This window comes from Oncorhynchus gorbuscha, linkage group LG19 (genome assembly GCF_021184085.1).
Source record: "Oncorhynchus gorbuscha isolate QuinsamMale2020 ecotype Even-year linkage group LG19, OgorEven_v1.0, whole genome shotgun sequence".
NCBI classification, from domain to species: Eukaryota; Metazoa; Chordata; class Actinopteri; order Salmoniformes; family Salmonidae; genus Oncorhynchus; species Oncorhynchus gorbuscha.
This window is the reverse complement of record NC_060191.1, coordinates 26,408,463-26,430,179: the sequence shown is the minus strand read 5'-3', so window position 1 is coordinate 26,430,179 and position 21,717 is coordinate 26,408,463. Positions and strand designations below refer to the sequence as shown.

At 42.3% G+C, this 21,717-nt stretch overlaps 2 protein-coding genes and 1 non-coding gene across 3 annotated transcripts in view; 1 reads left to right on the top strand and 2 right to left on the bottom strand.

Moving 5' to 3' along the window:
* Window positions 1-1,346: 1,346 nt before the first annotated feature.
* Window positions 1,347-6,911, bottom strand: LOC124004842 (nuclear inhibitor of protein phosphatase 1-like). The gene is made up of 7 exons (XM_046313671.1): window positions 6,761-6,911; window positions 6,495-6,555; window positions 5,563-5,716; window positions 5,121-5,347; window positions 4,688-4,832; window positions 2,949-3,013; window positions 1,347-2,777 (listed from the first exon to the last, which is right to left on the bottom strand). Exons 1-7 carry the CDS (start codon window positions 6,811-6,813, stop codon window positions 2,424-2,426), a joined length of 1,059 nt encoding a protein of 352 aa, XP_046169627.1. The 5' UTR covers window positions 6,814-6,911; the 3' UTR covers window positions 1,347-2,423.
* LOC124006545 lies at window positions 5,962-6,125 on the bottom strand. Its single transcript, XR_006833800.1, has one exon. It is a non-coding gene; the product is annotated as a small Cajal body-specific RNA 1 (non-coding RNA).
* Window positions 6,912-7,686: 775 nt separating the features above from the next.
* The window catches only part of LOC124004841 (protein THEMIS2-like), a 21,251-nt gene continuing 7,220 nt past the window's right edge, over window positions 7,687-21,717 (top strand). Inside the window, exons 1-2 of the mRNA XM_046313670.1 lie at window positions 7,687-7,883; window positions 21,534-21,674. Of these exons, the coding sequence (XP_046169626.1) occupies window positions 7,778-7,883; window positions 21,534-21,674 (247 nt within the window). The 5' untranslated portion in view covers window positions 7,687-7,777. The remainder of the gene's footprint in view (window positions 7,884-21,533; window positions 21,675-21,717) is intronic.

The window sequence follows — 21,717 nt, the reverse complement described above, 5'->3', positions numbered from 1 at the left end:
TGAGATTGTGAATGTAAACTGAGTAAACATTAAATCCCCTCCTCGCTGCACTCATCTTGATAGCACTGTAAAAATATAAACCTATAGTCCTATTCAGTCTTTAGGAAAATGGACATATCTTTTTTCAGAAACTAACGATCTACTTTTGTCAATTCCTATAATAATCCATCTTGTATAAAACAGTTCACATTACAAGTTTAACAGATTTAAAAAATAACTATACAGTCCATTCAGAAAGTTCAGACCCCTTGACTTTTTCTGCGAAAACAAGTGATTTTTGCAAATCTATATATTTAAAAAATATATAGAAATAACTTTGCATTGATCATCCTTGAGATGTTTCTACAACATGGAGTCCACCTGTGGTAAATTCAATTGATTCGACATGATTCGGACAGTGACACACCTGTCTATACAAGGTCCCACTGTTGACAGTGCAGGTCAGAGCTAAAACCAAGCCATGAGGATGAAGGAATTATCCGCAGAGCTCCGAGACAGGATTGTGCCGAAGCACAGATCTGGGGAAGAGTACCAAAACGATTCTGCAGCATTGAAGGTCCCCAAGAACACAGTGGCCTCCATCCAGTTTGGAACCACCAAAGACTCTTCCTAGAGCTGGCCGCCTGGCCAAACTGAGCAATCGGGGGAGAAGGGCCTTGGTCAGGGAAGTGGCCAAGAACCCAATGGTCACTGAAGGAGCTCCAGAGATCCTCTGTGGAGATGGGAGAATCTTCCAAAAGGACAATCATCTCTGCAGCACTTCACCAATCAGGCCTTTATGGTACAGTGGACAGACAGAAGCCACTCATTCACAAAAGGCACGACAGCCCGCTTAGAGTTTGCCAAAAGGCACCTAAAGACTAAGACCATGAGAAACAAGATTCTCTGGTCTGATGAAAACAAGATTGAAGTCTTTGGCCTGAATGCCAAGCGTCACATCTGGAGGAAACCTGGCACCATCCCTACGGTGAAGCATGGCGGTGTCAGCATCATGCTGTGGGGATACCTTTTAGCAGCAGGGACTGGGAGACGAGTCAGGACCGAGGGAAAGATGAATGGAGCAAAGTACAGAGAGATCCTTAATGAAAACCTGCTCCAGAGCGCCCAGGACCTCAGTCTGGGGTGAAGGTTCACCTTCCAAAAGAACAACGACCCTAAGCACACAGCCAAGACAACGCAGGAGTGGCTTCGGGACAAGTCTCTGAATGTCCTTGAGTGGCCCCGCCAGAGCCCGGACTTGAACATCTCTGGAGAGACCTGAAAATAGCTGTGTAGCAACAGTCCCCATCCAACCTGACAGAGCTTGAGAGGATCTGCAGAGAAGAATGGGAGAAACTCCCTAAATAAAGGTCTGCCAAGCTTGTAGCGCCATACCCAAGAAGACTCGAGGCTGTAATCGCTGCCAAAGGTGCGATTATGTAAATGTGATATTTCAGCATTCTATTTTTAATAACGTGCTAAAATGTCTAAAACACTGTTTTTGCTTCGACGTGGAGTATTGTGTGCAGATGGATAAAAATATATATATAAAAAATTCTGCATCTATTTTAGAATAAGGCTGTTAAGTAACAAAATGTGGGGGGGAAAAAATCAAGGGGTCTGAATACTTTCCAAATGCACTGTATATGCATGTTTACAGTGGGCAAAAATACTATGTCCAAAGATAGACTTCAAACAAATATCAAGCCCTTAAAGAAGGAAGTGGAGATCATAATATGGAACTCACAGTGACCAACCATATAACGATTAGGCTGTGATACCAGTATCGCAATGTTTTTCCCATAGCAAAAATGGCAACACAGAGCAGGTCCTTTAAAAACCTGCTATAATATTGGGTGCTGTAGCATGGAAAATAAATCCATGTGAATCTGGATGAGAACATAATGTTTGTTTCCAACATAAGGGCTGTTTTCCTAAGTTACATTTGCTTCGTGTTTGTTTCCCTGCACGATGCCTGACTATCAATTAGATGTAAAACTCTTATCTGACCAACTGACTTGGTCTGCCAAGTACTGCCTTTTTTACATGACTTCATTTGTAAAACACATCAAACATTCATCTCCCGAAGGAGTGGGGTTCCTGTCTTCATGGAATGTACTACTGAAGACTTTCGGATAATCTTTAGGAGAACGAGGAAGTAACGTAGAAAACATTGACAAAACAGTCTTAAGAAAAATCGATCCGCCTCCAACGGGTCATGGTCCCTGATGTCTCCGCCCATACCCTGAGAGTCAGCCCTGCCTCCACCACATAGGCTCTTTCCCAATTCGGCTTTCCTGGATTTCTCATGCCTCTCTCCTCGCCTCAAAATACATTGGAGAAGGTCCAAGAGGAGAGACCTTGGATCTTCTACAATGCATGAGAGAGGAGGTAAAGAACAGAGGAAAGACGAATCGAGAAAGAGCCGTAGTGTAGGGAGAGGGTTAGATTAGTAGGGAGGGGGTGGGCTTCTTGCCTGGCCATGCCTCTTTAGCGTACTTTTTCTTGCGGGGCTCGTTGAGAACCTCGGAGAGATAGGGGCCTGTAACGGGGACAGGGTTGAGCGTGACAGGTGGCTGGGGGGCGTCCGGGGCCAGGTTCACCTCTGGGGCCGGGTTGGGGAAGGGCAGAGGGAGACCCCCCAGGATAGTGGCTCCGCTCTGGGCCCCGGCGTGGTGGCCCTCGTGGCTGGTGGGTGGCAGGTCCCCGTAAAGGCCGCCGCCGAAGGTGTAGTTGTGGATGCGCCTCGTCACAACGTCGTCCATACTAAGTGAGCCGTGCCTCTCCATTTTCTGTTTCTAGAGTGGAAACGACCAAAGACTGAGTAGTAACTCATCTGTAGGCTATGTATAGTGTTTGTTTCTGGGATATCATTGCAATTATCTTAATTATAGGCTTCCTTGAACTGAAATGTGACCGTATAATAGGATCTTGACACCTCATGCAATAGATGCATTTTAGTGGCTTACCTTTATAGGGACGACAGCAGTCTGCACCATGTTTCTGAAGCGCCCCACTGAAGGATCAATGTCCTCTGTAAGATTTCAAGAAGCATTGAGTTACTGCATGCATTACATGAGTGAAGCAACAGGTTTTAGATTGGCACAAAGTTCCTTATTTTCACCCAACCTCAGTTTATATAATTACTTACAGCACCAGTCAAAAGTTTGGACACCTACTCATTTCCATGGTTTTTCTTTATTTTTTACTTTGTAGAATAATAGTGAAGAAATAAAAACTACGAAATAACACATGGAATTTTGTAGTAACCAAAAAAAAAAAAGTGTAAAACAAATCAAAATATATACTTTACATTTGAGACTCTTCAAATAGACCCCCTTTGCCTAAATTACAGCTTTTGGCATTCTCTCAACCAGCTTCATTAGGTAGTCACTTGGAATGCATTTCAATTAAAAGGTGTGGCTTGTTAAAAGTACATTTGTAGAATTTCTTTCCTTCTTAATGCGTTTAAATCAAACAGTTGTGTTGTTGACAAGGTAGGGGTGTATATTTTTTATCCTATTTGGTAAAAGACCAAGTCCATATTATGGCAAGAACAGCTCAAATAAGCAAAATTAAATGACAGTTTCTCATTACATTAAGACATGAAGGTCAGTCAATGCAGAAAATATCAAGAACTTTGAAAGTTTCTTCAAGTGCAGTCGCAAAAACCATCAAGTGCTATGATGAAATTGGCTCTCATGAGGACCGCCACAGGAAAGGAAGACCCAAAGTTACCTCTGCTGCAGAGGATAAGTTCATTAGAGTTACCAGCCTCATAAATTGCAGCCCAAATAAATGCTTCAAAGTTCAAGTAACAGACACCTCAACATCAACTGTTCAGAGGAGACTGCATGAACCATTCCTTCATGGTCAAATTGCTGTATAGAAACTGCTACTAAAAGGACACTAATAAGAAGACTTGCTTGGGCCAAGAAACACAAGCAATGGACATTAGACAGGAGGACATATGTCATTTTGTCTGATGCGAGTCCAAATGAGAGATTTTTGGTTCCAACCACCGTGTCTTTGTGAGAAGCAGAGAATGTGAACGGATGATCTCCGTATGTGTGGTTCCCACCGTGAAGCACAGAGGAGAAGGTGTGATGGCATGGGAGTGTTTTCCTGGTGACACTGTCAGTGGTTTATTTAGAATTCTGCAGCGATACGCCATCCTATCTGTTTTGCGCTTATTGGGACTATTTGTTTTTCAACAGGACAATGACAACACAACCCTAGGCTGTGTAAGGGATATTTGACCAAGAAAGAGAGTGATAGAGTACTGCATCAGATGACCTGGCCTCCACAATCATCCAACCTCAACCCAATTGAGATGGTTTGGGATAAGTTAAACCGCAGAGTGAAGGAAAAGCAGCCAACAAGTGCTCAGCATATGTGGAAACTACGTCAAGACTGTTGGAAAAGCATTCTAGGTGAAGCTGGTTGAGAGAATGCCCTTGAATGAGTAGGTGTCCAAACTTTTGACTGGTACTGTAAATTAGGGTCCATGTTTACAAAGCATCTCAAAGTGAGTGTTCAACTAGGATCAATATTTTCTTTTAGATCATAATTATTATTATTTTTTATGTCTCTTAGACACTTTGTGAAATATGAAGACAGGCACAGAAACACGTTTTCCTCAACAACAGATAAAGAACCAATACTTGGATACTGGTGCTTGGCCAATGGGGTTGAAGAGAGAGCTTACCCGGGTTGATAACCTCATCGTCCTCGTTGAAGGTGACTCTGGAGTTCCGCCTCTTCCTCTTGGGTCTCTGGATCTCTAGGTTGCCCTCCTCGATGGTCAGGGTGGAGATGCGCTTGTTGTGGGCCGTGTTGAACTCTGTCAGGTTCTGTCACAGCCCAGACAGGGATGGATGAATGTTTGGGAAAGGAGAAGTGAAACAAAGTTAATAGACACATGTGCTTAATAGGAATAGCCTTGTCTAAACACGCAGAATTGGAAACAGCGAGAGCTAAAAAGAACACACTAAAAAACACTAAAAACACTGACAGAACAAAAGATAACTCACTATGTCCTGTTTAACAAAGTGTATCTATAGCTACTGTGGTAATAGTACACACCCGCCTTACCAGCATGTCTATACAAATGCCCTGGTAGACAACTACTGGAGACACACCTCTAACTCGGTCTCCTCCTCTGGTAATCCTAAGAGGCCCTTAGACCCCTCCTCGTCCTCTCCGGCCTTGCTGTCCCCTGTGGCGGCATTGGTTCCTTGCTGGCTCTGAGGTTTCTCCCGGATGGTGTAGGCTCGCGTGGACGCCCCGAACGACATGGTGGAGTCTATGGGGACCTGCTGAGGCTTATTGGGCTCCAGGCGGATGTGTCCCAGGAAGGTACCATGCGCTGAGAACGTAATTTACAACCTTCAAGTCCACATATCATGTAGGGATGTAGTTTATAAAAAGTGAAGTAAAGAGTCAACAAAACATAATAGTTCCATAGCCTTTATTCTACAGTGCACTCCTCTGAGGCAATGCAACTGTTACATTTTGAGTCCTTTTACTAGCTGCAGTAAGATACAGTATTTTACAGACTAATGTTCACGACAGTTCACTTACTGCTGTTGTTATCAATAAGGAACACCCTCTTCAGGTGCTTGTGGTAGACCAGGGCAGCATGCACGCGTGAACATGACTGGTGGTCGATGGTGAAGTCACACATGTCCGGGTTCCTCCCGAATAAGTAGTACTTTTTCTCGTCAATGATCAGTTTCTACAAAGATTCACCATCATAACAAACAGATGTGAGAAAATACATGTATTGCCCTGTCACAACATCATAGCCAGGTCCCATATATAATTCTGCTTTCTTGCCAACTCATCACTCATTCTCACACCAAGCTGTTTTAGCAAGACAATTCTATAAGGAGTCTGCAAGAGATCAGAAACAGACACCCAGGCTAACAATACTGATAACATTGAATGAAATCCTTTCCAGCTGTAAGAAACTGTTTAAAGCACTGTGCCTCTGAGCCATAACTCAAGAGTGCACCTTCACACTCATGAGCTTAAATATCAGGGCTGCTGTTTCTGTGGCACCTTTCTTAAAACCCAACAGTCACGGAACTCAAGACACCAGTGTGTACTGGTGCTGAGGACAGTCGGGTCCATATCTGGTGCATGCATGTTTGATCAATTTGTTTATTTAGTTAATTACACCAGGACACCTAGCTACCTATACTGAAGTATACAGACTGAAGTAGACTATATTGTATATACTATATTGAAGTAGACAGTCTAGACTATAGACATTTAAGGGTAAACTACATCACGTAGGACCACATATGGTTCTCGATCAGAGCTTTTGATAAAGCTGGTACAGCTGGTCAGTACAGAATGTAAGTAAACCCATCAGTTGCGTTATGGATTATCTATTATGCAAGATATTAGGCATATTCTAAGGAACAATACAGAATATCTACCCTTGTTTGAGTGTAGCTAATACGGACACGCAGTTCAAATGTTTGCCCCGTGAAGCCCCAAGCTCTTACCTCGACCATTTTGTCACCTTTCATCACGTCCAAATGGAGTCCTGGAGGGGGCTTGCCTGCCCTGAAAAGAACAAGGACCAAAAGCTAAGCACACCATTCAGTGAAATGTATCAGCTAGCTAGCATGTGTTAGCTAATAAGACGTAGCTAAAAGGAATACATACGTTTCCAGCTACAAAATTTTAAAAAGTAATGCTGTTTTGTGATTTTGCATGCACTTGATGTCTTTGTATAACGTAAATATCTCGAATAATTGCATTGTCTCACCATGTTGGACAATCAAAAGATGGTAAATTTGTAGCAGTTGCAATTGTCGCCATCTTGCAGCATTATCCCATTCACAAACCCGTTGAATGCTGGGTAAAATGTTCCCTTGGTTTGGGAATTGTAGTTTTGGGCGGGTTAATCCGTTGACAGCCAAATCTCCCCGTCTCTGTCCAAATGGACGAAAAAAAAGTAATGCATGCCATTATCTACAATGACTTGATTCGACCCTAGAAAAAAGCTAACTACTGAAATGTAATGGCAACTATGAACTGTGAACACACAAGCACTAACGCATACAGTTATTATGCCTAGGTTTCATTATCGCGCATTCCCTTGAATCAGATTGAATAACTTCAAGAATAGTCAATAGAATAGACCATGTTTAATGGAAAAGTCACTGAACAGAAGAACAGACTACCAGAGCAACATCCTCCTTGTTTTATATTCCATTTATAGACTGAAAATTATAGGAAGTTGCAGTGCAACATTTAATTTTGGTGCATGTTCATGTGGCTTCCCATTTATCACAGACCATACAATTTTGCAGAATGTATTTTAATTACACCTTTGGACTGCTATGGTGTAGAGTATATAATGTTTATTATTCCTGAGGGGCAGTTTGCTTTACAGCTGATAGTGAGAAATCTATTTTAAAAATATATTCACATACAGAGAACATGAATAGAATAAAAAATTCCACAATGCAATACTGTACTGCTAGAAATCATCAATTTCCCATAGGAAACATGGTGAGTTGTTTCTTTTTTGATTGTAGGCAAATAATAAAATGTTTATGTCTGCATAAAACAAGCAAACAATAAAGATGTCAAAGCCATGTTCACATATCTTTACTGGCAACACAAGCTAGTATCACAGGGCAGAGGTTAACTTTACTTGAAAATATCTGGTTGCCTACTTCCTCATACAGTCGTTACTTTCAACTGGTAGATCAGTGGCACCTCTCTTGGAAACACAGTTGAGCCTAGACAGCACAACATCGGGTTCTGCACTGCAGCGATGGCAGGCACTGAAGTAGTTATGTCCCTGCAAGAATTAATTGCATCCTTGGATCAAACTTGTCTGCCACGGACTCTACAGGTTTGCTCTGGTGTATACTTTCAAGGTAGGACTTTTTCATACTTTCTTTCATAAACCCCATGTGTGGGCAAACCTATTTTTACATTGCCTGAAATGAGACAGACAAGCTTACTGATTAACAGTCAGTGGCAGTTTTTTAAAACTCAATTCTGACATACACAAACAGAAGTAGAACAAAAGTCTCAATTAGGCAACAGTACAGACTGTCATATTTACAACTGAGGGTATTTTCATATACATATAATTACATTTGTCCAAATAAGACACCTTCAAATGGTGAGACTAGATACTGTAATTTCTAAACGGTAAAACAGATGTGTATAAAAGTAGTCAAAAGGTGTAGTATTTGATTAAATAGTCCTAGAATGCATTTGCAGTTTTCTTTGGTTGTGTTTCAGATTGTGTTGTGCCCAGTAGAACTGAATAGTAAGTGATGTATTGTGTCATTTGAGTCTTATTTACAATAAAAGTACCATATGTTTCTGAACACTTCTATATTAATGTGGATGCTACCATGATTATGGATCATCATGAATGAATCGTTTTGGTACCGCGAATCCAAGCCTGACATACGGCTAGGCTGATGTGAAATTAAGTGGCGAGCGCTTAACCAACGTGAGTTGAGGTGCAACCTAAAAATGTGATCACCGTAGAAAGAAAAGCTCACCATTAAAAATTCTGTTTTATTTTAGCAAAGTTAAAAGATTATATTTTGGCCTACAATTGCCTTCTTACAAACATTATCTTCCAACTTTCCTAAAATAAAACATTGAGTTTTACAGTTCTATTCAATCGCTTTGTTGCCATTTTCACAAGTACAAAACTCCAAACTGGTAACACTTGTAACACAGCCAGTCTTACACTCAAAAACATCTTTCACTACAAAAACATTCATCCAAAATATAAGTTTACTGTGAAATATCATGAAAACATTGGTTTAATCACAAAAATACAACAATTATACATTCCCAATTGAGTTGTTTTAATAACCAGTTGATCCAATAGCAAAAAATGCAAGATACACTATATATACACAAAAGTATGTGGACACCAATTCAAATGAGTGGATTTGGCTATTTCAGCCACACCCATTGTTAACAGGTGTATAAAATTGAGCACACACCCATGCAATCAACAAAGGCAAACATTAGCAGAAGAATGGCCTTACTGAAGAGCTCCGTGACACCATCGTAGGATTCTACCTTTCCAACAAGTCAGTTTGTCAAACTTCTGCCCTGGGCAACTGTAAATGCTGTCATTGTGAAGTGGAAACGTGTATGAGCAACATCAGCTCAGCTGCAAAGTAGTAGACCACACAAGCTCACAAAACGAGGACCGCCCAGTGCTGAAGCGCATAGCGTCTGTCCTCGGACCATTGTTGATACACATGGGAAACTGTTGAGTGTGAAAAACCCAGAAGCATTGCAGTTCTTGACACAAACCGGTGTGCCTGGCACCTACTACCATACCTCATTTAAAGACAATTAATCATTTTGTCTTGCCGATTCACCCTCTGAATGGCACACATACACAATCCCAATTGTCTCAAGGCTTAAAATTCCTTCTTTAACCCATCTCCTCCCCTACCAGCTACACATAAAGTGAATTTAACATCAATAAGGGATCATAGCTTTCACTTGGATTCACCTGGTCAGTCAAGATCATGGAAAGAACAGGTGTCTTTAATGTTTTGTACACTCAGTGTATCATACTTTTTTGTTTATATTTTAAAAACATACATTGGAATTCTGTAGTTATCCAAATCTGTATATGTTTTGAAATGTATAGGTTTACAAAAAGGTTAAGTGATTATGTGGTCCTTCTGTAGCTCAGTTGGTAGAGCATGGTGCTTGTAACGCCAGGGTAGTGGGTTCGATCCCTGGGACCACCCATACGTAGAATGTATGCACACATGACTAAGTCGCTTTGGATAAAAGCATCTGCTAAATGGCATATATTATTATTATTATATTATTATCAAATAAGAGCAGTTGGATTAAGTAATAGTGAAAGGTATATTAACAAATAAGACTACCATATTAAAAGTAATGTGAGCATTGCAAAAGGCAAATTCTTAATATGTATTTCTAGATGAAACACTGATTGAATTTTAGTGAAAAGGTGACTGATTGTGTTTTACCCAGTCATTTGGAAATGTGCTTTGAGTTTTGAAACTGCCTTTTTGCTAATCTGTTGTAGCAGGCTAAAGGGTGTGGGGTTTCAAAGTCACCAAGTTCAATAACACAACATGCACCAGTAGCACAAAGGGGAGATATTAGGGATTTTGTGCACAGAGAAAGGGGGAAATTCATCAATTACTTCCCAGTTCACAAATCGTTGTCTGTTCCATTCTCCCAGGGGAATCCCAAAATGTAGGTCCTCAGCCAATTCGGTACACAAACAGGGTAATCTCACTGATACTGTTTTCTCTTCTCCCATTCTTCATAACACACAATTCTCTCTCTATTCTCTGCTGCTTCCTCCTATATCCCCAAGCACTCCATGGCTTAACGAACTACAGCCTTGCCTCGTTGTGGCAGGAAGTCCATATAAGGCTTGGGGGTGGAGTCAGCAGGCTGCAATAAATCTCCCCTCAATAACCACTCCCCTCACCTCTTCCTGTCGTCTGCCACACTGTTTTGAGTTTTGTACTATGTGTTGTGAAAATGTACCACATACTTGTAAAAATTGCACCAAAGCGTAACAAATTGCACAAAAAAAATGAAACAACCTGCTTACCCCATGGTAAATCCTTCTGTACCGTTAAACCCTAGAATCTTCACACTATTAAATACTTTGAGCTCCTTTGCAGTCCTGCCCCTCAAACTGGAGAGGTCATGGGACAGGTGGATTTCCAGTGAGGGTCACTGATAGGACCTTGACCTTGGCAGAGTTCAGTGATAGGAGTGCGGGCTCATTGTTATGGTTTGGAATAAACGGAACGGAGTCAAACATGGTTTCCATATGCTTGATGTTTTGACTCCATTCCATTTATTCTGTTCCAGCCATTACAATGAGCATATCCTCCTATAGCTCCTCCTACCAGTCTCCTCTGCTATCATACAGGGTTTGTCAGTAGGGTGCATTTTCACAGTTTGGACAGGGAGGTGGTCATTACACACAGCAGTCCATGTTGTGGTCCTTCTGTAGCTCAGTTGGTAGAGCATGGCACTTGTAACGCCAGGGTAGTGGGTTCGATTCCCGGGACCACCCATACGTAGAATGTATGCACACATGACTGTAAGTCCCTTTGGATAAAAGCGTCTGCTAAATGGCATATATTATATTATTATTATTATGGAAGGCAGCAGTCTTGGATGTAGCATCAGGGGCATTGTATACTTCCTGCCAGGAGTGGGTTGTGATCAACTTTCCAAAACTGTCCAGGTTAGATTGTCGGATAGGGCGATGCTCTCACTTCTGGTTTGTTGGGCTTTTGGAGGCCATCGGACTGCCTGATGATCACTGAGGCCAATGATTGGTAGGATGGATGGTTTATGGTAAAGCTGGTTCATGTCTGTAATGATTAGGTCCAGTATTGCATCACCTCTGATACCTTCAATGCCTCTGGTCCCCAAAACCTCAGTGAACTGCTCAGCCCCAAACGGTCACTTCGGTGGGATCAAGCCCCCCCACCCCCACCTCTGCATGCCCCAGACCACAACTGCCTTTTGCCTTTAAATCTAAGCTCAATATGATCTATGTTGTGATGCCTGTTGTTGGTCATATACATTAGTTTAGTTTTCTGTTGTTTTGTCCCTTTCGTTTGCTTTATTATTTACTGTACCTTTTATAGTACTAAACCACTTTTAATGTTTTTTTTTTTTCATTTTAATGGTTGCTCTCAATGTAAAGAGCGTTGTGATTTACATCTGTAAATGAAAAGCACTCCACAAATTGAATATATTATCCTGCACAACTTGAGTAAGCCTATTTCCTTGACAGTGTTTGTGTCAAATCTATTGAAGTGTCCCAGTATGGCAAGACCACAGTTAGGATACCCATGCCTTGAGGGTATGATCTTTGTGCCTATTTGTCACTCATCATTATTCACAATTCATTCATGATTATCTGTAATCGTGGTGGCATCCACATTAATGTAGAAGTGTTCAGAAACATATTATATTCTTATTTATATAAAAAAAGTGACTCCAACATGACACAATATATTATTTACCATTCACACCTCTTCTTTTCATATCCATACTGTCTATATCTCACATACATACACACACTACCGTTCAAAAGTTTGGAGCCACTTAGAAGCATTTTTTTGTCCATTAAAATAACATGAAATTGATCAGAAATACAGTGCAGACATTGTTGTAAATGACTATTGTAGCTGGAAAAGGCAGATTTTCTATGGAATATCTACATAGGTAGTTCTGGCAGACCAGGGGGTTTGGTCAAGACATTTACACAGATCAGACACGGACAGAGTAGGATTAGCTTGGTTTCTAGGGTGTTTATTTAAATTATAAATCTAAAAGAAAAGGATAGGTCTCCCCCATGAGACCCTCCACGGGATACCGTCTTCTGGCCTCTGGGTCTTGCTGTATCCTGTCGGGATCAAAACTGCACTCACTCCTGTTACCTCTCTAACCGTCCCCAACTATACGGGAGTCCTTTCTTCTCCCACTCTCCCTGTGTGCTGCCTTCCTGGCAGCTTTATGGGCCTTGCACAGCTGGTGAGCAATCAGCCCTTGATTACTCACCAACTTCCAATCAGCTTCAATTAGTCCTGGCCAGAGAACCTGTCGAGACCTGGCACGTCCAGCAGATAGTGTATACATCACGAGGCGATGGCTCTATCTGTCACCAGGCCTCGACGAGTCTCCCCCTGGTGGCTGACCTGCTGTACGCCACACAGCCCCCCTTAGCCTTATCAGGGAGGGGACTGTCATCAGTGAAACGTATGTCGTCTCCTTTCTCGATAGGGCATCCGCGTTTCCATGCTTCTTCCCTGACCTGTGCACAACAGATCAAGAGCAGCATTGAAGGGACAAGAACCACCTGGTGACCCGAACGTTTGTGTCCTTTCCCCTGGTCATCCAGACCAGGGGAGCATGTTCTGTGACCAGGGTGAAGTGGGTACCTAACAGGTAAGTCTTGAGTGTCTAGCACACACTTCACCGCTAGACACTCTTTCTCAACAATAGAGTAGTTTTTTTTTCTCTGTATCAGCTTTCGGCTGATGTACATGATGGGGTGCTCCTCCCCATCGTGTATCTGGAACAGAACAGCACCTAGTCCCGTATCACATGCATCTGTCTGGACCACCATCGGCACCAGGAAATCGGCGTTATGAGAATTGGATGGGAGCACAGTGCTTCCTTCAGATGTTCACTGTTTTCGGGAGGCGGGCTCTGGTTAGATCGGTGAGGGGGGAAGCTATAGCCCCAAATTTGGGGATAAACCGGCTATAGTATCCGGCCAGTCCCAGGAAGGACTTGACCTGTGTCTTGGAGCGTGGAACGGGCCAGTCATGTACCGCGTGAACCATCCTATCCTGGGGATTGACGTTCCCCCGTCAGATCAAATACCCCAGGTACTCCACCTCCTCGAAAACTAGTTTGCATTTTGTGGGGTTCCACAGCCAGGTGTTCTTCCCAACCCTGGCTGTGGATGATGAGATCATCCAGATATGCCGCTGCGTACTGCTGGTGGGGTCAAAGCACTCTGTTCATCAGTCTCTGGAAGGTGGGCGGGCCTCCATGGCGACCGAACGGGAGCACCCGGTACTGATACAAACCGTCAGGTGTTGAGAACGTCGTCTTCTCCCGGGAGGAGGCTGGCAACGGTACCTGCCAACATCCTTTGGTCAGGTCAAGGATGCTGATGTACCGGGCCTTTCCCAATCGGTCGATGAGCTCGTCCACCCTTGGCATGGGGTAGGCGTCGAATAACCTTATTTCGTTCACACCCCGGAAATCATTACAGAAGCAGAGGCTACAGTCCGGTTGGGGCACCAACACGATGGGGCTGCACCATGCACTGTGAGACTGTTCAACGACCACTGGTACCGACCATAACACGGCCAATGCGGTCCTTTCATGCCACTTCTTCAACAGGTTCACGTGGTAAATCTGTTGAGGTTTCCATCTTCCCGGTTGCCGTATGCGGTAATTGACTGGGCCCAGCTTCTTGATCACCTCGTATGGCCTGTGTCGAAGAAGAAGTGCCTAGTTTGAGAAACAAACAAATGCCTCACAAGTCCTCAGCTTGCAGCTTCATTAAATAGTACACGCCAAACACCAGTCTCAACGTCAACAATGAAGAGGCGACTCCGGGATGCTGGCCTTCTAGGCAGAGTTCCTCTGTCCAGTGTCTGTGTTCTTTTGCCCATCTTAATCCTTTCTTTTTATTGGCCAGTCTGAGATGTCTTTTTCTTTGCAACTCTGCCTAGAAGGCCAGCATCCCAGAGTCACCGCTTCACTGTTGATGTTGAGACTGGTGTTTTGCGGGTACTATTTAATGAAGCTGCCAGTTGATTGCTTGTGAGGCATCTCTTTCTCAAACTAGACACTCTGATGTACTTGTCTTGCTCAGTTGTGCACCGGGGCCTCCCACTCTTTCTATTCTGGTTAGGGCCAGTTTGCGCTGTTCTGTGAAGGGAGTAGTACACAGCGTTGTACGAGATCTTCAGTTTCTTGGCAATTTCTCGCATAGAATAGCCTTCATTTCTCAGAAAAATAGACTGACGAGTTTTAGAAGAAAGTCATTTGTTTCTAGCCGTTTTGAGCCTGTAATCGAACACACAAATGCTGATGCTCCAGATACTAGTCTAAAGAAGGCCAGGTTGATTGCTTCTTTAACAGTTTTCAGTTGTGCTAACATAATTGCAAGAGGATTTTCTAATGATCAATTAGCCTTTTAAAATGATCAACTTGGATTAACTAACACAACGTGCCATTGGAACACAGGAGTTATGGTTGCTGGTAATTGGTCTCTGTACGCCTATGTAGATATTCCATAAAAAATCTGCTGTTTCCAGCCACAATTGTCATTTACAACATTACCAATGTCTGCACTTGTATTTCTGATGAATTTGATGCTATTTTAATGGACAAAAAAGTGCTTTTCTTTCAAAAACAATTATATTTCTAAGTGACCCCAAACTTTTGAACGATGGTGTATATATTTATATTCCGGACTCTGAAAACTGCTCTGATGTCTTAATTCCTTGTCATTTTATTTTGCTTTCTGATTATGTGCGTATTGCTTGATATTGCTGCACTGTTTCACTGCATCTGCAATAACATCTGGAAAACTGTGTAGGTGACCAATAAACTTTAATTTGACTTCTATTGGGCACAACATAATCTGAAACACAACGAAAAGAAACGGCAAATGCATCCAACAAGTTTGTAGAGTCACAAGCTTGATGTAATTATTGCGTGCTAGGAATATGGGATTAAAATACCACATGTTTGAGGACTTCAATACTCATAAGTGAATGTCTAAATACTGTATGACACCTTCAAAATGGGAGGACTAGATATATAAAGTGCTTTCCTTTCTTTTTTTCCTTTTTTTTATATTTTATTTTTGCATTTTCCAATTAAGAACATTCAAAACAAAAGTGAAAAGATATTAGACAACGATAGGACAAAGTGACAGTAACAGATGAACGTAACAAAAATAAATTATAATTATAGTTATATAAACAAACATACAATAATTCAACATTTAAAAATGTCAAATAAAAATTTTAAAAATAACGAGACATTGGATCACCTGCCGTAGGCTACATAATATACACTACGTGTGGATTATATATAGATTCAATCAATGAGATGTGGGGGGAGACTCTCCATATAGTCAATAAAAGGTTACCAAATTCTGTAAAATGTCTAACTTATTCCTCAAGCAGTAAGTGATTTTCTCCAAAGGGATACAACTATTAACTTCCGAAAGCCACATTGCAACTGGCAGGGAGGAATCCAATTTCCATTTCAAGGCAATACATTTCTTGGCAATCGCTAGCAATATTTCTGTTAGCTTTATAGTATGGTTTTGCCTAAGATTGGTGTTAGTAAAGTTACCCAGTAGTCAGACCTCCGGGTCTAAAGGGAATGTAACCCCGTGAATTGAGGATATGGTATCGCATACCGCCTGCCAGAAACCGTGTAGTTTTGAACACTGCCAAGTGGAATGGAGGAATGTTCCTTCATCTGAGTCACATCTAAAACATAGGGAGGAGATATCTGGGTTGAACCTGTGCAGTCTAGATGGGGTGATAGAGCTGATGGAGGAAATTAAACTGGATCAGTCTGTATCTGGAGTTCAATGTGGATGTAACCCCATCCCTGCATAGGTCACTCCATAGATCCTCATCAAGATCAATAGCCAGATCTCTCTCCCATCTAAGTTGGGGTTCATCTAGCCCAGGCAGTGTTAGTCCTGACATAAAAGCATTGTAAACACAGGAAATGGTCTTGAACAGTGGTTGGTCTGCATGGCAGAGTTGTTCAATAGGTGACATCTTAGGTAGGTTCCATTGTCCCTTGAGAGTCACCCTAATAAAGTTTCGTAGTTGTAGGTAGCTGAAGAAGTCCCTGTTAGGCAAGTGGTATTTCTGTTTCAGCTGATCAAAAGACATAAGAACTCCCTCCTCGTAACAATGTTCCAGAAGAGTGATCCCCTTATCAGACCATAGTCTAAAGTTACTATTCTGGAAAAACATAGGGATCAATCTATTGTTCCATAAAGGGGTTTTAGGGGAAAGGAATCCCCCTCGTCCGAACAGCTCATGCAGTTTGCACCATGCCAGGACATAATGTATGATTAAAGGGTTGTCTGTGATGGTTTTTATAGATTTTCTGTCCCATTTGTAAAACAAATCTGCCCCAGTGTCATCATTTACCTCAAGCTTTTCAATGTTCAACCATGAGGGAGAGGGACCCTTGTCAAACCTCTGAACCAGAAACCTAGACTGTGCAGCCCAGTAGTACATTCTAAAATTGGGGAGGTTTAAGCCCCCTTGACTGTAATCAAGGGTCAGTTTATCCAGGCCAACCCTAGGGGTTTTGCCGTGCCAGATAAACCGTCTGGTCAGCTTGTCGAGAGAGGAAAAAAATACTGCGGGAACAGGGATAGGGAGAGATTGAAACAGATATAGAAACCTGGGCAGGACATTCATTTTAATTACATTGATTCTATCCAGTAGAGTGAGAGGTAAGTCCATCCATTTACAAAGGTCAACCTCCACCTCTTGCAACAAACTGGCCAAATTGAGTTTATAGAGGTTGTTCAGATTACCATCAACCATTATGCCCAAATATGTGAAGCCCATAGGCGACCATCTAAAAGGAAACTTGTGCTTGATGGTATGATGGTCAAAGACAGACAACGGTAAGATTTCGCTTTTATCAAGATTGACCTTATATCCAGAGAAAGAACTATAACACTGTAGTAGGATCTGCAAGTGAGAGAGGGAGTGTTCTGGGTTTGTTAGGAATAAGATAAGGTCGTCCGCAAAGAGTGATAATTTATGGGTATGAGGGCCCACCTCAAAGCCATGTATGTCAGGGCACGTTCTAATAGCCTCAGCCAATTGTCCGATGGCGAGGGCAAAGAGGTGGGGGCTAATTGGGCAACCTTGTCTGTTCCCCCTATAAAGAGGGAAAGAGGAGGAAGTGATCCCATTGGTAGCAATCCTAGCTTTAGGAGATTTGTAGAGTGATTTTATCAAATTTACAAACACGGTACCTAAACCGAACTTTTCCAAGATGCGAAAGAGGTATGGCCATTCAACTCTATCAAAGGCCTTTTCAGCATCGAGGGAGACTGCGACACAAGGTATTTTGTTTTTGTTAGCAAGGTGAATTATATCAAAGAACCTTCTGAGATTATTGGAGGACAATCTATTAATTATGAAGCCAGTCTGATCTGGGTTGACCAACAGGGGAAGACATGACTCCAGTCTCTTAGATAGCAGCTTGGTGACCAGTTTACAATCTGTGTTAAGGAGAGAGATTGGTCTATAGGAGGCGCACTTTATCGGGGTTTTCCCTTTCTTGTGGATTACAGTAATCACTGCTTGAGAGAAGGACTCTGGAAAGCAGTTGTCTTCTCTGGCTTTTTTAAGTACCTCCATAAGGTAAGGGACCAACAGCTCCCTAAATTCTTTATAGAACTCTGGAGGGAAGCCATCCTCCCCAGGAGATTTATTAAAAGGTAAGGATTTAATGGCCTTCAACAATTCAGGGACTGAGAAGTGTTCACTCAGGCGCTCGCTGTCTTCCCCTGACAGGCATGGGAGGTTGAGAGAGGAGAGAAAGGAGTCGATCTCTGATAGATCATCGCTTGATTGGGAAGTGTAGAGGTCTTCATAGTATTTCTTAAAAGTATTATTAATTTCAGTAGGGTCGAAAGATATCTCTTTAGTGAGAGTTTCTATGGCATTAATTGTACTCTTACTTTCCTCTGCTTTCAGTTGCCATGCCAATACTTTGAGCTTTCTCTCCAAGCTCATAATAACGCTGTTTTGATTTAGTGATGGCCCTCTCAGCTTGATATGTGTTCAGAATATTATATTTAAGGTTTTTATTTACCAAAAGCCTGTATAGATCTTTAGTCGGGCCTCTTTGGTAGGTTCTCTCTAGCTCGGAGATTTCAGATTCAAGGGCACTCAGTTCCGCACCGTGTTTTTTCTTCAGCCCTTTAGTATAGAAAATAATCTGTCCCCTCGGGTAGGCCTTCAATGTGTCCCAAAGAATGAAGCTGTCAGGAGCAGAGGGTTTGTTTGTCAAAGTAAAAATATTGATCTGCTCTTTGATGAATGCACAAAATTCAGGTTGCTTTAGAAGTGTAGAATTTAGTCTCCATCTATATGCTCCATTTACCTTGGTAGGAATGGAGATTGATAATACCAGAGGAGAATTGTCACTAAGCAATCTGGGGAGATACTCGACATCTAACACTCTATGAAACAGTTGTGTCGAAAGTAAAAAGTTATCTATGCGTGTGTGTGTCTTGTATGGGTGTGAATAAAAAGAGTAGTCCCTATACTTGGGTGTGCAACTGTCTCCAGATGTCTAGTAAATTGAGATCTTTCATGAATGACATGGTGAGCTTGCCGGCTTTGGTAAGAAGTGAGGGTTTATCAGAAGACCTATCAAGAACTGTATCTAAACAAAAATTAAAATCTCCTCCAACCAGTAGCCATCCTGATGGTGCTTGAGCAACCTGAAGGAAGACATTCTGAATAAACATATGGTCATCGAAGTTAGGAGCATAAATATTCAATAGGGTCCAAGACTCTGAAAACATATGCCCCTGCACCAAAACAAACCTGCCAGAGGGATCAGAGATGGTGTTGTTGACGAAGAAGGGGATGTGTCTACTTATCAAAATTGCAGTTCCTCTTGCTTTGGAGTTAAAAGAGGATGCAAAAACTTGTCCTACCCATTCCCTCTTCAATTTCTTGTGTTCACTGGCTGTAAGATGTGTTTCTTGTAAAAACACAATGTCAGCCTTTAATTTCTTAAGGTATGTATAGACTCTTTTCCTTTTAATCGGGCTGTTAAGACCTTTTACGTTGAATGTGACATATTTTAGTGGATTAAGCATAGGTTAGGTTTCAAATATGTAACTGAATAGAAATCTATCATATACAGATCATTAGGAAATGTTTCAACTTTGGTTTGAGCACAAAAGTGACCTGTGTGTCTCTTTAGGGAGGAAACAATAAACATAGAAAAAATCCCACCCACCCCAATTGTCAGACTAGAACAACAGTCCTAACAATCAAACATGAATACACTTGTAGAGATACGTTGCTGCTCGCTTTCCATCTTGCTCTTACTAGCTAAACCTTGGCGTAAACGAAAACCTGAGAGCTCTCTAAATTGAAAACAAACGTTGTGAATAGATATTTATGGCTGAATATTTACTGCCCACGGTAAGGGCTGCTTGAGTCTCTTTACGAAAGATTAACATAAATGAGGGGGAAAGCAGTGGGCCTAAACCCATTTATTGCTTCGCCCAGTAGATATGGACTAAACCAAAATATACTCTCCTGTAAATGTAATAGAACTCACCCTGGGAAGACACGGTTAGTTGAAAATGTACAAATCAATTAAAGTGACCGGGAGATACCAGCAGTTCAATCCGGATAAGAGAAAACAAACGAACTGCATTTTATCCCCCAGAGAGACCATCCTGGCTCAGACGTCGCTCAGTTCTTTGAGAAAAGTGTGCACTTCTCCCGGTGTGTTGAAGAGATGGCTTCGGCCTTTGTACTGAACTTTCATCCGCGCAGGGTGGATGAGGTAGCAGGTGATGTTCTTCTCCTTCAGTGCTTTGGCGGCAGGTCTGAACTGCTTGCGGCGTCTGGCGAGGTCCGCGCCCATATCCGGGAAAAGGCTGACCCTCTTCCCAACGATGACGATGTCCCCTTTGGCTCTTGCGAGTTGCAGTATCTTCTCTCTGTCTTGGAAACGGAGGAACCTGATCAGGAAGGCTCGTTGGGGCTCATCTGGCCGGGGTTTCGGCGCTGATGTTCTGTGGGCGCGTTCGATTTCCAGCGGCTTGGTGAAGTTGGTTATGCCTAGGACCTCCGGGATCCATTGAGTGAAGAAACGGACCGGTTCACGGCCTTCGCTGTCCTCTTTCAATCCCACCACACGGATATTACTACATCTACTCTGGTTCTCCATCTGATCTTTGTTTTTGAGGTAGGCATTGTCCTTTTGCAGTTGTGTCAAGACCTGGTCATGTCTAGCGATGGTATCTTCGACTGTGCTAATGCGCAGCTCTGCCTCAGTCGTTCTCAAAAGGAGATCATTCATGGAGGATTTCAGGTCGTCAATGGAAGAATGGAGTTCAGCCGATTTCTTATCGATTTTCAGAGAAAGACCTCTGTTACCATCCTGAATTTCCCGGAGGAGAGTAGCCAGCATGTCGGCAGGCTCGCAAGAGGCTGCTGAGAGCAACAGTCTGGAACTGTCGTCTGAGTTATGAGGGCTAATGCTAATCTTGCTCGCTGTAGCGTTATCGTTATCTTGGGAATCAACAACGTTTTGGTCGTCCTTCTTGCCTCTCGGTCGGAGGTCCATGGCTCTTTGGGAAGGTAAGTACTTGACAATTTATCACCCGATGTTAGAATATTGTTTCAACGTTGTTATTTAGGTTAAAAAAAATAGAATAACTTTGAAGAGCTCGGTTTGTCAACGTCTGCTCAGCTCCGCGGCATCACGTGTCTCCAGTGCTTTCCTTTCTAAACAGTAAAACAGATATGTATGAAAATACCCTCAAACAAAAGGTGACACTGTACTGTCGCCTCATGAAACCTTTTGCTTCAGTCTAAATAAATACATAGAGGAGTGTATGTAATATCACATGTTCAAAGGTTAATAGATCATATGCTTGGTTATATGGATGGACGGTCAGTCAATAGACTACCTTGAAATGTTGCAGCAGACAAATAAGCAAATGGGGAAAAAATGAGTGTACAAAGTCTCATGTTCCTAGAACAGAGAAGTTAATACTGTGTACTGCATATATTAAGATCTTTTTCCATCAGTTCAGGAATGCTTTGTAATTGGACAGTATTATTGAGTAATCACCTCTGATAAAAAAAATATATAAATCAACAAGTTCTGTACATGTATGTTGCTGCAAATATGCATTGTCATCAGAGCTGAAATTGTGGTGTGTTGATGCTTTATAGGGTCTGTTTATGAGCTGTCGGGAAACGAGGTGTGCCTATCCACTGGGGACCTGGTGAAGGTCATCGACATCGAGCTCCTGTCTGTCAGCTGTGAGGACATCAGCAACAATGAGAAGTTTCAGCTGCCCCTCAACCATGCAGGTGAGGCTTACGGTTTTCAACAAATGCACTTAGCCAGGGCTAA